At 45.7% G+C, this 14,999-nt stretch overlaps 2 protein-coding genes and 2 non-coding genes across 4 annotated transcripts; 2 read left to right on the top strand and 2 right to left on the bottom strand.

The window, feature by feature from the left end:
- MYCTH_2296914 (uncharacterized protein) lies at nucleotides 1–3,160 on the bottom strand. The gene has a single exon (XM_003659582.1). The coding sequence runs from the start codon at nucleotides 2,591–2,593 to the stop codon at nucleotides 806–808; it is 1,788 nt and encodes a 595-aa protein (XP_003659630.1). The 5' UTR covers nucleotides 2,594–3,160; the 3' UTR covers nucleotides 1–805.
- A 178-nt stretch (nucleotides 3,161–3,338) lies between these two features.
- On the bottom strand, nucleotides 3,339–5,083 carry MYCTH_2296912 (uncharacterized protein). The gene is made up of 5 exons (XM_003659581.1): nucleotides 4,925–5,083; nucleotides 4,586–4,853; nucleotides 4,419–4,530; nucleotides 4,230–4,359; nucleotides 3,339–4,141 (listed from the first exon to the last, which is right to left on the bottom strand). Coding segments are annotated over exons 1-5 (984 nt in total). The 5' UTR covers nucleotides 4,927–5,083; the 3' UTR covers nucleotides 3,339–3,669.
- A 166-nt stretch (nucleotides 5,084–5,249) lies between these two features.
- MYCTH_t37 lies at nucleotides 5,250–5,334 on the top strand. The gene has a single exon. It is a non-coding gene; the product is annotated as a tRNA-Ala (tRNA).
- Nucleotides 5,335–5,339: 5 nt separating this feature from the next.
- MYCTH_t38 lies at nucleotides 5,340–5,411 on the top strand. The gene has a single exon. It is a non-coding gene; the product is annotated as a tRNA-Gly (tRNA).
- The last annotated feature ends 9,588 nt before the right edge of the window (nucleotides 5,412–14,999 follow it).

Here is a 14,999-nt window from a genome sequence, read left to right as displayed (position 1 = left end):
AAAAAAAAAAAAAAAAAGAAAAAGAAAGAAAGAAAGAAAGAAAGAAAGAAAGAAAGGGATCAGTCGCCCCACTGCGTCTTGCCTTGGGGATCAGAGAGGTCATGGTTCATGGTAGCACAGTATTATGCTTGCTGCCCCGAGCCTCGAAGCGACCGGAGCAGGACTGACGGGACGTTTTGAAGTGATGTCGAAGCATTAGAGGAATGACTCTCAGTCTCGGCTTGATCTTGGCATGTTTTGATACCCAAGTCGCGAACCGATGAAAGCGGAAATGTTTTTGGAGAGGAGATTTGTGATCAACGACAGCGACAGGATGTGCGAGCTCATCACCTTGAGCGGAGTAGTAGGATTCCCACCTCTGGGATAGCTATCTTACTCCAACGATACCGCACGCAACCATCTCGTATACTCGATCCGAAGCATCTCGTAATTAGTGTACATGTACAAAGAAGAACTAGAAATCATTCACGGTCACACACAACCCGCTCCGAATGGTCGTCTCTTGAGTCTTGATATCCTACCCGCTTTTGAGTGTCATCTGCAGCATGAGATCACAGAAAACCGCCCATCACTTTCGCTTTCTTGTTGTATGTACGCTCTCAGCCGTCCTGAAGCCCCTAACCGGAGTCACCCGCTGCGGCCTCTCCGGCCATCGACGGCAAGGCTTTATCATCAAAATACCGCCCTTCGCTCCCACAGTTTGTCGTCCCCGTTCAGATACCAGAAGCCGCCGCCTTCCCATCCTTCCTCTCGCTTTCCCGCTTCTTCTCCCGGTGGCGAGGCGGCTCCCGGGTTACCGACCCCGTCAAAAGTCAAACTCGCCCCTAAACACGTCCGGGTCGACGCCGACCACTACCTTCTCCGCCAGGTCTCGCCTGCCCATCTGGGTGAAGACGCGCCGGAGGGTGTCGTAGAGCGTGGTACTCCGGTTCTGCGTCGTCATGGCCTCGATGCGCGCGTCGGCGCCGGGGCCGGCAGCGTCGTCGCCGAGGAGCTCCCTGGCCTTCTGGCGCCCGCTGGTCTCGACAGTCTTGTGCATGTCGAGCGCGGCCAGCAGGTGGCCGGCGGCCTCGGCGTGGCAGCCGATGTTAATGCACGACACGCCGAGGTTGTAGCGGGCGCGGACAAAGTTGGGGTGGATGGAGAGCGCCTTCTCGTAGGCAGCAATGGCCTCCTCGGAGCGGCCCGAGTTGGCGAGGGTTGCGCCGAGACGGTTCCAGAGCAGGTGTACCTGCTCGCGCTGGTTCGACGTGCCCAGCTCCGAGCTGTGCAGTGCCGCCTGGAAGCAGTCGACCGCCTTGTCGTACTCCTCGGCCCCGTAAAAGAGCACGCCCAGGCCGACCTGCACGTCCGGGTCCATGTGGTCGCCGTCCGGGGCGAGCCGCGCGGCGGCGAGGAAGAGCTGGGTAACGCGCTGATGGAGCTGGGCGCGGTCGGTGAAGCCCATCTCGGCGGCGGAGGAGAGCTCGGTGGGCGCGATGATGGACGGGTACTTGACCGAGAGCCAGCGCTCGAGAGTGCGGTACGCGGTGCTGTCGTAGCCTTCGTTGGTGTACGACACGGCAAGGGCCATGAGGGCGGCCAGGTTGTTGGGGTCGAGCTTGAGGGCGTGCTCGAGCGCGCGGATGGCGGCTTCCTCCTTTTCGTTCTGGGCTTGGGCGCTGCCGAGGTAGACCCACGCCTCGACATGGTCCGGGTTCTTCTGCACGGCCGCCTCGAAAGCCAGAGCGGCGAGGGAGAGGTTTCCACCCTCGTTCATGATGCGGACACCCTCCTCAAAGGGATTGGGCTGGTCCTTGAAGAGGTTTTCCTCCTCGAAGAGGTAGTCCTGCACGACGGGATCGGCGCCGAAGCGGTTACTGAGGCCCCAGTCGTTGAGGTTGTCGCCGCCAAAGTAGGAGCTGTCAAACTTGGCAAAGTTGTCCTCGATATCGTCGAGCTCCTTCATGGCCTCCTGTTCCGCCTGGATGCCGCGCCATATCGACTCGAGGTCGCCGTAGCCCGTCTCCGAGTGCAGCAGCTTCTCGTCCATCTGGTCCAGCTCGGGCTCCATGGCCTTTGCCTCGTCTTTTTCCTCTTGGAGCTCCTTGTCTTGCAGCTCCATCCGCTTGAACTGCTCCTCCCACTGGTTCTCGTCCAGCTCCACCACCTTGCCCTTGCCCTTGCCCTCGGCTTCCTGTTGTTGTGGTTGCTGGTGTGCCATCTGCATCTGGGGGTTGTACATTGGCTGGAACATGGGGCGCGACATCATGCCGTAACTGCCCATGCCGCCCATCATCATAGGTCGCTGGGGCTGGGTCATGATGTTGCTGCTGCTCCGTGGCATGGAGGTGGCGTGTGCGGACGACGTGCCATTCATCTGCTGGAACTTGGCAAACTCTTCGGGACTAAACTGGGTTCCGGGGGGCGCGTTGAAGGCCGCTTCCATAGCGGCTTGGGTATCGGGCGGAGCCCAGCCGGGGGACATTGGCGAGCCCGTTCGGGCGCGGAGATGGACGCCGTGGTTTTGGTCGATGAGTACTTGGCCCATGGGACCCGGTTGCTCGAGGGCCATCTCGGGGAGGCCGGGAGACTGGCGGAGGAATCCGTTCATCATCTGGAGCAAGCAATCGTCAGCCCGATTTCGCACGTACGCCTCTTGGGGTCACCCCTCCCACTTTCCATCCCGACAACGACGTACCTCGTCCTGGGGCGCATTGTGCGTCGCAGTCCTGAAGCCGCCGGCGGCCGCATTCGGTCCCCTTCCGACAAGGCGGTCATGCTGCAAGCTCTTGTCGTCTTGGACGTGTTTTGTGAACTGGCTAAGCGGGTTTCCCGCTGTCGAGCACTCAGCACCCCCCAGAAAAGACATGGTCGCTGCAGGAAGAGCACGGTGTGTGTTGCCGGTAGGGGAGAAGGGGATTTGAGTTGCCAAAATAAATGGATGGAGGGGTCAAACAAGTCGATCCGATGAGGGGCTGACAAATGCAGAAGGACTTAGGTGTTGAGAAGAAAAGAAAAGGAATCGGTCCCAGATACAGCAACAAAATACATGTACAGCTGAGCAAGGAGAAGATCAGGTCCGAAATAAGGTAGCGGCTCGTTTGCTTTGTTGTCGTTCTTGGGTGTCCGAGTATTTGGGCCGCATTCGTTGCCCAGGCCCCGCCACTTGGGCCATTTCACTGTCAAGCGTTCGACTTAAGCCGAGGCAGCAGGTCTCCTCCCCCAAGTTACGGGTCTGGAGCCGGCATGAGCCGCCCCACACCGAACATGTGGTCGGCTTTCTCTCGGCCTGCCTGTGCCTGGGCCGCAACGGGGCAAGGGGGAGGGGTTCTAACACTGTGTACGGATCCGTACTTAACGCAGTACATACAAGTTGTATTGTATGGGAAAGCCTGCCACCATTCGAATCATGGGTGGACGGACATTGGCCTGGGAAACGTATCCCGTACGCGTACTCCGTACTGCTTGCACAATGCTGCAAGCGCACGGGCTGCGGGGAGGATTTTCGGTTGATTACCTATAATCCGTACACATCTATGCTGCCAAAAAGAGAAAAGAGTACATCTATCCATAGTCGAAACATGTTTTTTTACAGATCGCAGCTGCCTTGGACGCCCATGATGCAGGTTTCCCCAGATCCCCGGCCAGAACGTACCTTTGTTCTCATCAATACCCAATGGTCAACAATCACAACCGAGAGTTCTGAGCCTCATGTCCCCGGCCAGATGACTGGTTTCTAGATTTGCCAATCTTCCTTGTGTACCCCTCGGCAAAGTCGATGCGCAGAACTCTGTTCCCAAGCTTGGCTCCCTCCAGCTTCTTCTTCGCTTCGATGGCTGCCTCGACAGTCGTGAAATCGGCATGCGCAAATCCGCGGGGCCAGCCGGTGGTGCGGTCGACGGCGACCCGAACGTCCTCAAGGTTATCCATGCCCCGGAAGAGCCGGTTCAACTCGGCGTCCGTCGTCTCATAGGGAATATTGCCGACGAAAAGTTGCTGGGTCGGGTGGTCGGGTGAGTTGCGATGTTTTGTTTGCTTTTGTCTGCCCTCAGTCGCCCGGGGAATGCAGGTGATGCGGCGGCCGTGCCAGAAGGAGCCGTTGACGTTGTCGCAGGCTGCCTTGAGTTCCTCAGGCGTCTCAAACGACACGAAGCCGTATCTAGGTAAAGAACGTCCAAAGTCAGCGGTCTGATGCTGGATCAAAGCGAGAGGGGGGCCCAGCGGCGAGAAAACCCGTCTCAACTTACCCCTTGCTCATGCCGCGAGGATCGCGCGCAATGTATACTTTTGTCACATTGCCGTACTTTGAAAACGCCTTCGTGAGATGCTCCTCGCTGAGTTCGAACACGATGTTGCGGACGAAGGCCGTGTTTTGAGCTGTGCGGCACTATCGTCAGCACGTATAGCGCATCGCAAAGCGGTATATTGCCGCTTACATTCCTGTCCACCGGCTGCTGGTTTAGCTTTGACCGCTTGGCTGGCATTGCTCGGGAAGGAAGATTCCTGCATCGCCTCCTGAATGTCGGCTTCAGTGTTCGCGATGGCCTCCTGAAGCATAGTCAGCGGTCTGGCAACTGCCTGCCCCTCAGAGATCTATAGTCACCTCGACATCCTGCCTAGCATCGGCCGCAGCTTGGCGCTCAAAGTCCTCCTCTGACCGGCGCTGTGCCTCCTCCAGCTGCTTATCCTCGGCGGCTTTGCGCGCGGTCTGCGAAAAGAAGCGGACAACCTGAGGGGACGCAATCTTTGCAGCGTTGCATTCTGCTGTCGACCTAGCAGCAAAAGGGGCAATGCGTGTCGCCGTCGAGGCCGTCGCCGTCCTCGAGGCCGAGGCAGCGGCAGACCTTAATACGGCACGGCGCAGGGAATGCCTGACATTCGGTCAATTGGCCAAATCCCGTACTCGAATGAGCGGACACGATTGCGGAACGGTTCTGCTCACATTATGATGTGTCGATGGGTAAGGAATTGGCGACAGAGAACCGGCGGGGGGAGTATCCTGCAAAGGCCACGACAGGTGCTGCGCGCAAGAACTGTTCACTTGTTCCGCCTCGTCTCGCGCTTTCTCCGGCGAGAAATTTCCTGCCAAGTACCATCCCAAGCGCGTTGGGCTTATCTTATCGGAGAGCTCCCCATCGTTCAGCAAGCGTTCGAGGTCCTCTTCCATTCGCACAACTAGGGATCCGTACACTACCTACCCCTGCCTTTTCTTTCCGGCGGCTCCTCACAAGCATTCCATTGGGCGCTGATCGTCAACAGATTCTCTCGGGCGTGTGGCTCAGTTGGTAGAGCGTTCGCTTAGCATGGTTTCCACCTTGCGAAAGGTCCTGGGTTCGATTCCCAGCTCGTCCACATCTGCGCCAATGGTCTAGTGGTTAGGATTCAACCCTTCCAAGGTTGAGGGGGGGGTTCGATTCCCTCTTGGCGCAAAAGTAAGCATCTCATAGTTGCTTAGTTTTTTTCATCTTTTTCTTTTTTTCTTTTTTTTTTTTTAAAAAAACAAATCTCTCTCTATTTCAACGTAACATCCATTCTGAAGACTCACACATTGAAAAACAACCGGCGTCTTGTTAAGACTACACTTTGCGAATATCTTATAATTCCGCCACACGAATAACCACAGCCAAAATGTTTGTTAGTTTCCAACATCTTAGGCAGTGCTACAGCTCGGTGGCTACAATCAGTACAGCTCTAGAAGGCTACAAATAGGTACGACACCACAGCAGTATTCGCGCCATAGGTGGCACTCCTAGACCAATTAGTACAGTCTACAAAAGTAGGTAATAAAAGCGTTAATTGTTCTAAGTGCCAGAGGCACTTAGAGATGCTATCTAAATACATGTCAACACCCTAGCTCGTTATCCCTGTTAATAGGTCAGTCAGATCTGACCTATAGATAGCTAAATACTATAATAGATACTAGGGTTCGAAAGGAAAAATGACGACCTGTTATAACTTAGTAAATATATTAGTCTTTTGTCTATTACGATAGTCCTTATAATTGTTCCTCCCTCCTATAGTTATATCTATCTACTTATCTGTTAGTCCTTCTTACTACTAGCCGGGCCTAGGTTGTTTAGGAATGCAGATAATGCTAACGGGCGCTCCTACTATAGGTACGCGAGAGTCTTAGCCCTGGCCTAGGTATCCCTAGCCGGGGTACGGTTGCCGTGGAGCGTGCTAGCGGCCCTCTTATACGAGGGGCTCTCCTATGCTAGCGTTTCTGGCCGCGGTCATTTCTGGCTAATAGTCGCGGGCGGTAGGTGTACAACTAAGCGGGTGATTAAGCTAGGAGGGGCGCTGGCCCTTATAGTGGCTAGTGGTAGCCGAGCTATAGGTAGCTATATTCTAGGAGCCTTCTATAGTATAATAGCTAATATGATACACTTATTAAGTTAGGCGACTATATCTTTAAGCTACTATAGCTTTTTATCTATACCCTTCTTTTAATCGAGGGTAGCTATATAGCTGTCGTTTATAGCTATTAAAGTCTTCTATAGCTGTTTAAGCTCTTCCTTAATCTAGTTAAGGGCCTTGGTAATGCTATTAGTAGCCTTATCCTGCCTTTAAACTATGGTTTAAATTAGCCTAAGAAGGTCGGCCTTAGTGGCTAATTATTAGTGCTTAGTAAAGTCCTTATTAGTTTTATTATCTTTAGCTATACCTTAGGTAGTAATAACTTATATAAGTATAGGCCATATGACCTAGTAGCTAGGTAGGCTATAATATAGGTAGTTAAGCTTAAATAGGTAGCTATTAACTAGAGTATTACTATCTCCCTTAGGTATATAGATACGAGCTACTAATAGTTCCTTAGGCTTAGGTATACTAGTAAGTACTATATTAGTAGTATAGTATATCCTATATATGGTCTCTAGTTTCTTCTTAAGGCTATATATAGCTAGGTTAGCCCTAAAAGAGTCACTGCTAGCCTTTTTGTAGTAGTAGCAGATCTAGTAGTAGGTATAGATAAGTATATCCTTATTGCTATAACACTCCTAGCAGGTGTAGATAAGGTAATCTTTAACAGGCCTAATTAACGTACTTATAGATAGGTATAGCAGGCTAGACTTAATAACCCTAGTACTAGTAAAGGGGTCGAACTCTATACCTACGAGGGTGTTTTCTACCTCCTTAAGGCTGTCGAAGACGATATAGGCATTATTAAATCTGGCCTACGATTTGGCCTCTTTATTATCATCAGGGTCCCTCTTACTCCTACGGACGAACCTGCTAGTAGGTGCCTTATACTAAGCATGCCTGGTTAGTATAATAGGCTAGGGTATAGGCTTAGGCAGGTAGAGTGTTAGGTCTAGCTATAGTAAGGCCTAGGATGTCGGAGCGGTGGTAGTAATAGCCGTAGTTTTAGTGACGACCAATATACCCTTGTTATTACGGTGCTTAGTACCCTGTTATATAGTTATAGGTAGGCTAGTAGGCGCGTATAGGTACGTGGTCGCGTCCTTAGTGGTGGTATCGGTAGAGCCGGAGTCTTGGTAGTTCCACTCTAGTTAAGCTATATCTAATTCGTAGGATAGGCGGTTAGTAGGCTCGAGCGTTGGAATTGCCTGGTATATAGTTAGGGGCATTAGTAGCCTCTTCTTGTTTACTATATCCTATACCTTGGTAATAGCGAACTTGATTAATGATAGTAGAGTCGGCCTATTATCCTAATCTACTAGCTCGTTAGGGCTATTAGTAGCTAGTTCTTTATACTTATATACCTTATATAAGTTAATTAGCACCTATCTAGTTATATTAACACGTTGGCCGTATATGACTATATAGCTACCTTCCATTTTATATACTATATTACTATTAATAGTATAAGGCTAGAATCCTCCTTATAGGTTTAAGGTCTTATAGTACCTAGTAAAGAATAACGCTAGTATAATATAATAGATCTTGGCCTTAGTAGCCTTATATAGGTTAACTACGACTATAGTACTAGTAATAATGCTAAAGAGTACGGCCTTTACCTTGCTATCGACTCTAATAAAGGTAAATCTAGCCTCTAGGCAGAGGATCTTAGTAGTATCGTCCTTATCTATACTATGGAAGGTCTTATAGTTAGCTATAGTCATTTGTTCTCTCTAGGACTAGCGGCTATTAACGAAGTAATATATAGCTAGGAGGCAGATTATATTATACTTGCTAGCGCTAGTACGGACTATATTAACGACATTGCCTAGGACTTAGGCTATAGTATCTATATTACTATTATAGCACCATTTGACGATGGCATCGTCCGGTAATTGCAGGTATAGAGGGCCGAAAGTGTTATATATGCTGGTTTGATCGTTAGTAACGGCTAGAGGAGGTATATATTATAGGTTATTCCAGGGTATGGTAAGGTCTTTGCCCTTAGAATCGAAGTGTAAGGTCGTATCCTTATAGCGTACTCGGACTAGGCTACCTATTACCAGGTCATTCTAAACCTCCTCCTTGTTACCCGTAGCTATAGCAAAGCCTATACCGCTCTCGAGGAAGGTATCTTGTCACGGAAATATGCATGCAGATGCCGCCTGAGCCACTGGCACGAATGGGCCAATCAAGTCAAAGGAACGAAAGGACCAATTACAGCATAGGAAGTATAGTGATCACTACGCTCACCAGTAACCAGGGTAATCACCACCATACGATCACTCACAATCACCGTGATCAGGAATGATCACTAGGATTATATATACATATAAATAGTCACTCGTTATAGTAGACTCTGGGAGTTTACCAGTGGTAACAATTATAATCACAATATTTATACCGAGCATTGTTAATTACTATAAGAGACAACTCTAAGTGTTGTTATAAACCCTTTAGCTTTACCAAATCCCTTAGACGACCTGCCTACTTGTCCTGCCTAATCTACCTCTGTCTAGACCCTTTTAGAAGAAGTCTAAGTTAGGTTCGTTATACGTTGTTACCACTCCCTTTGTTCTGTCATGGTTTAGAATGGAGGTGACTTCGACCTTGACATCGACATGGCTACTAACGTTACGGCCGAATAGCTGCTTACTTAGCTTAGTTAACTCTAGCAGCGGATCTAGGAGTTGGACTAGAGAGATAAGGCTGCTTAAGCTCGAATCAAGGAACTCGAGAACCGCGAAAAGTACTTATAGAAGTTAGTTAACGAGGCCTACGCCAAAATCGAGACGCTCGAGACTGCCAAAGCAAGCTATATTAAGATTAAACTACCTAGTAAATACGGAGGAACTAAGGAGGATCTTATAGGATTCCTAACAAACCTCTGATCCTACTTCTGGCTTAACGACGACAAGTTTCTGGATAATAAAGCCAAAGTCCTCTATATAGTTACGAGACTAGAGGGTAAGGTACTTAGATAGTTTGAGCTTATATGGAATGACTATCTTACTAAGGAAGATAAAGATAACTAAGACATATTTATATAGGCAGTCTTCTGATCTACGACCATTTTGAAGAAGAGCTTCGGAAGGTTTTTAATAATAAACACAAGAAGATCTATACGTAAGAAAGACTTGCTAATCTCTAATAAACTAAGTTAGTAGCCTCCTATACTATATAGTTTAGACAGGATATACTTAAGTCTTAGCTTAATGATAAGGCGTTAATGTAACTATTCTATAATAGCTTAAAGGAAAAGGTTAAAGACAAGCTATATAAGTACAATCGGCCTAAGACCCTAGACAAATATATTATATAGGCTATTAGGATCAATAATCGACTCTATATACGAGAGTAATAGAAACGAGGTCAAATGAATAGAGCCACGGTTAAGGCTAATAACAAGAAAAAGCGAGCGTATATCAGTACCTCGTATAGGACACACCCTAGAGCTATAGATATAGATACAATATAAAAGCAAGACCGGAAGAAGACGACCAAAGACAAGTCCAATGTTACCTACTATAACTACAGAAAGAAAGGGCACTATAAGCGAGAATGTCGTAGCCCGAAGAAAGAATAGAAGACAGTCCCTAGAAAGGAAATTACAGCTATTGACGAAACCACTAAGGACGTTATTAAAGTAGCGGCCACAAGTTATAAAGACAAGGGCAGTGACACGGATAGTCTTAGACACGATAGTAACGGTAAAGACGAACAAGTACCGTACTCCGAACTAGTCACTATAGATCTAGAGATAGGTCTTGCCAAATAGGATATGGCAGGAGAATATATACTAACAGTTTCGATTCTCCTAGCCTTAAGGTAGTAGGGTTTCATAGTTACCTAGAGGCAGGATAGATCATGGACAACCGATACCTAAGGAATCGAAAGACCCGGACCTAATGTTCTATTCCTCTAGGAACAAATCGAATGGTACCGTAATGAAGTTTTTCGACTTAATATAGAACTATACGAATGGGATAGATGCTTAATTTGACTTACCTAGTAGAGCAATAGAATAAGGGACGAAATAAGGGAACTCCGACATATCGTAAAAACTATTAAAGGAAAACAGCCTATGACATATAATAGGCCCGATAGCTATATTAAGTATCTTGACGGCTAATAACTTAGTAACGACGTACGGAACCTAGAATACTAGTTTATATACACAAACCATAGAAAGGATAAACATACGTAGGAAAGCTACTAGAAGAAATACTCCTATATTAGCACTAGAGTACCTACGGTCTACGTATAATAGGAAGGATTTAGGAAAGAATTCTAATACCTCCTAGGCGACGCTACACGACTGCACCCTCGACATAAGGCATATACGCAAGTGCCCTGGTTCCAGTGTATAGCATACGAATGCCGATACCACTTCCGCGACAAATTCGAAAACAATCACTGGCCGACCTGACAAGGAAATGAGGACAGAAGCTTATACCCTGTGGAATAGGTCTACGATATAGGAAACAGAGCGGCCGAATTGCTCTGGAAGATCGAAGCCCGCGATCTAGAAGGCATTACGATAGTTCTAAGACGAGCCTAGCCTAGGTACTATAGAACCGGACAAGACATATAGGACTCGTGCCGGAGTAACGATTGCCTCTATCATACGGATAAAAAGAAATTGCGAATTTAGGAGCTTTAGATAAAGCTATAGTATATATGACGGAAAGTAGAATAGACCTAATGGTAGGAAGCTATAAGCACTTAATGGCTTACGGAAATAAGCACGATTGACGAAGCTACTATTAGCCAAATAACTGAAGAGGTTAGCACTGACCTAGGAAACGGGTTAGGGCCCTTCGAGGGGCCTAGAAACCATTAACGCCTACGTAGTGGCAAGTGGTAGCATAGTATAGGAGGAACTAGTGTAAGAGACTACTATATTAAGACCTCCTAGCAGAAATATAGGAAATCGCTATAATCTTTAGACGATAGTAGCAAGACAAGCGACTATAGATAATAGCATAATAGAGACAGTATAAAATACTTATACTAGTAGATAGTGGAACAGAGATAAACCTGATTTTGCTAACGCTTGTAAATTAGCTATAGATACCCTAGAGAATGAAGCAGAAGTATAGCATAGTCAAAGGGCCATTTCTAATATAATAGGTACGTAGGGAGACCGAACCGATCGATATCACTATAGTAGGGAAGACTATAGCAGTTATATTTAGTATTATAGATATAGGCAACGACAAAGACATAATATTAGGGTTACTATAATATAAAGATTATAACCTAGACATTAGCTAGAAGAATAGTAGCTACCTACAACCCTAAATAGAGTTATATTCAACTAGTAAGATAGGGAGCATACAAGGATCACGAGCAGACGATGCTTAGGGAAAGGCATATCCTACAGATCTACCGTAAGAGACGGACAATGGCAGGCAGACTACTATAGACTCTAGAAGAGGCGGCATAACGACATCGATATCGTAATAGGAAGAACGAGCTAAACCGCTAATAGCTGTTCTCTCCATTAACAAATGTGGAGCACTGTAACCGGAGTAGTAGGTTAAGATAGGAGAAATCGCTAGCATCGCCATAGACGGAACCAAGTTCGTATACTATCAGAAAATCGAGAAACGAGACGAGACTAGGAAAGTACCGAAGGAATATAAAGGATACCTAGCATTTAAACCAAAGCATCTAGAAGGATTACTAGAACACGGCCTATAGGATCACGAGATCAAGCTTAAGGAAGGAGTATGACTAAAGTTCTTTAAGATTTACTATATAAGCTAGATATAGAATGAAGAACTTAAGCGATATTTAGAGGAGAACCTTTGAAGAGGATATATTTGCCTGTCGATATTGCTAGCAGGCTACCTAATCCTATTTGTGCCTAAGAAAGACGGAAAGCTATAGTTATACGTCGACTATTAGCAACTTAACAAACAGACTATGAAAAACCGATACCTATTACTACTAATCTTACGGCTCTAAGATTAGTTAGTAGGAGCCTAATATTTTACGCGTCTTAACTTACTATCGGCCTATAACTATATATAGATTAAAGAAGGCGACGAGTAGAAAACGGCCTTTAGGACACCCTATGGCCACTACAAGTACCTCGTCATGCCATTCGGACTTACGAACGTACTAGTAACGTTCTAAGCCCTGATTGATCAAGCTATCCAACCCTTTCTCAACAAATTTGCGGTATGTTATCTCGACAACATACTCATCTTCTCTAAGACGGTAGACAAACACTGGAAGCATGTGAAAGTAGTGTTAGATACGCTATATATATACAAACTATTAGTTAACAAGGAAAAGAGCGAATTCCACGTTAGGAAAACGGTGTTTCTAGAATACGAAATATCCCTAAGATAAATCTAGATAGAACCTTTAAAGGTTAAAGCTATCAAGAATTAGTTACGACCGACGTTAGTCATGGAAGTACAAAGCTTTATCGGATTTACAAACTTCTACTAGATGTTTATTAGGAACTTTGGAGTGATCGTACAACCTTTACACAAACTTACTAGGAAGAACGTTAAATTCCAATGGGAAGAATAACACGAGTAAGCATTTACATAAATCCACGACGCCATTACCAAAGATCTAGTACTAGTACTACCGGACCCTAAGAAGCCATTTAAGGTAGAAACAGACGCTTTAGACTACGCCATCGGAGGACAATTAGGATAACGAGATAAACAAGGGAAGCTACATCCTATAGCCTTCTTTTTAAAGAAGCTCGATAGATCACGTCTTAATTATCTAATTTACGACAAGGAACTACTTACGATTATCAAAGCTTTTAAGGAATGGCGACTATACCTTAGTAATACGATTAAACTAGTACAAGTGTATATAGATCATAAGAACCTACGATACTTTACAATGACAAAGGAGCTTAACAGACGACAAATACGATAGGCAGAATTCCTTATAGAATTTAACTTTAAGATCTACTATAAGAAGGGCAAAGAGAACGTACAAGTAGACATCTTAAGCCGACGAACGGATTATATAGAAGGACGAACGGAAACAATATCACCGTTGTTTAAGGAACGAACAGACGGAACGCTATATCACAAAACGTAGACACCCGTAGAAGACGATCTACTCGACTCGTTCCTAGAATATTACGTAATCTTTCGAGAAGAAAGGATTAACGAGGTATAGTATTAAGCAGTACCTGGACTACTAGTACCTAATAGAGTGGAAGAAAGAGATGGAAAACTCTAGTACTAAGGCAAAGCGTATATCTACGATAAAGATTAACAGCTACGAATGATTCGAGAACTCTATGAGTCGAAACTCGGAGGATATAAAGGAGTTATAAAGACTATCGTATAAGTTAAAAAACACTATGACTTTCTATAATTAACGGTATAAGTTAAGGAAGTCGTACGGAACTACGATATCTGCAATCGAAGTAAAACGGTATAATATAAGCCGTATAGGCTACTTTAGCCACTACTAATAGCTAACAAACTATAGAGCTTAGTTACAATGGACTTTATCACGAAGCTACTAGAATCTAAGGATATAGCTATAGGAGTAACCTACGATAGTATTCTTACTATAGTAGATTGCCTAACTAAATAGGTATACTTCTTTCCCTACAAGGAATCCTAGATAGCTAAATAGCTAGCAGACGTAATCTATCGGCAAGTTGCATTAGTGTACGCTTGGCCACAAGAATAGATCACTGACAGAGATACTAAGTTCGTATCGAAGTTCTAGCAAGCGTTAATATAACGATTAGGCGTCAATAGCAAGCTATCAACGGCATATCACCTACAGACTAACAGACAAACAGAGCAACTAAACTAAGTTATTAAGCAGTACCTCCGCTCTTACGTTAACTACTAGTAAAATGACTAGGTCATGCTGTTACTAATAGTATAACTTGCTTATAATATAATACTAACGGAAATAACTAAAGTTATACCGTTCTTTACGAACTACAGATATAAAGTAAACCTTAGGCAAGGACTAGAGGTCATAGTGCCGAGAGCAGCAGTCAAAGCAGAATAAATATACGTACTATATAAAAAGCTCAAAAAGGAACTCGAGTTTGTCAAGACTAGAATAAAGAACTACTACGACAAATATAGGCTCAAGGGACCTTGCCTAGAGAGGGGAGATAAAGTCTACCTGATTATACGAAACTTATAAACCAAACGACTAAACATAAAGCTAGACTTTAAGAAGGTCGGACCCTTTGTTATCAAAGAACGAATTTCGACATCTAACTACCGACTATCGTTACCGTCATCTATACGACTACAGACAGATGTTTTTTATATTTCACTTCTCGAACTAGTACTAAAGAATGCTAAGGTTACTACGCACATTGAAGCAAAGGACAAAGAGGAAGAATAGGACGTCAAAGAAATTCTAGATTTATATATTATTAATAGGGAACTATAGTACCTAGTCAAATAGCTTAATTTCGGACTAGAAGATAACTTATAGGAACCTGTCAAGAATTTAAACTGCCCTAAGAAACTGGAATAGTTCTATCAGCAGAACCCGGATCGGCCAAAGGCAAATCTAGGACAGAACCGAAAACAGCGCCCTAGTTAATAACGTCGACGCCACCGTTAAGCTATATAACGGCCCCCGATTCCTGCTATTCTACTGCCTTTAATTTGTCTAGATTTGACAAACCT

This window comes from Thermothelomyces thermophilus, chromosome 1 (assembly GCF_000226095.1).
Source record: "Thermothelomyces thermophilus ATCC 42464 chromosome 1, complete sequence".
NCBI classification, from domain to species: domain Eukaryota; kingdom Fungi; phylum Ascomycota; class Sordariomycetes; order Sordariales; family Chaetomiaceae; genus Thermothelomyces; species Thermothelomyces thermophilus.
Note: the sequence above shows the minus strand (reverse complement) of the source record. Positions and strands in the feature narration are given on the sequence as shown.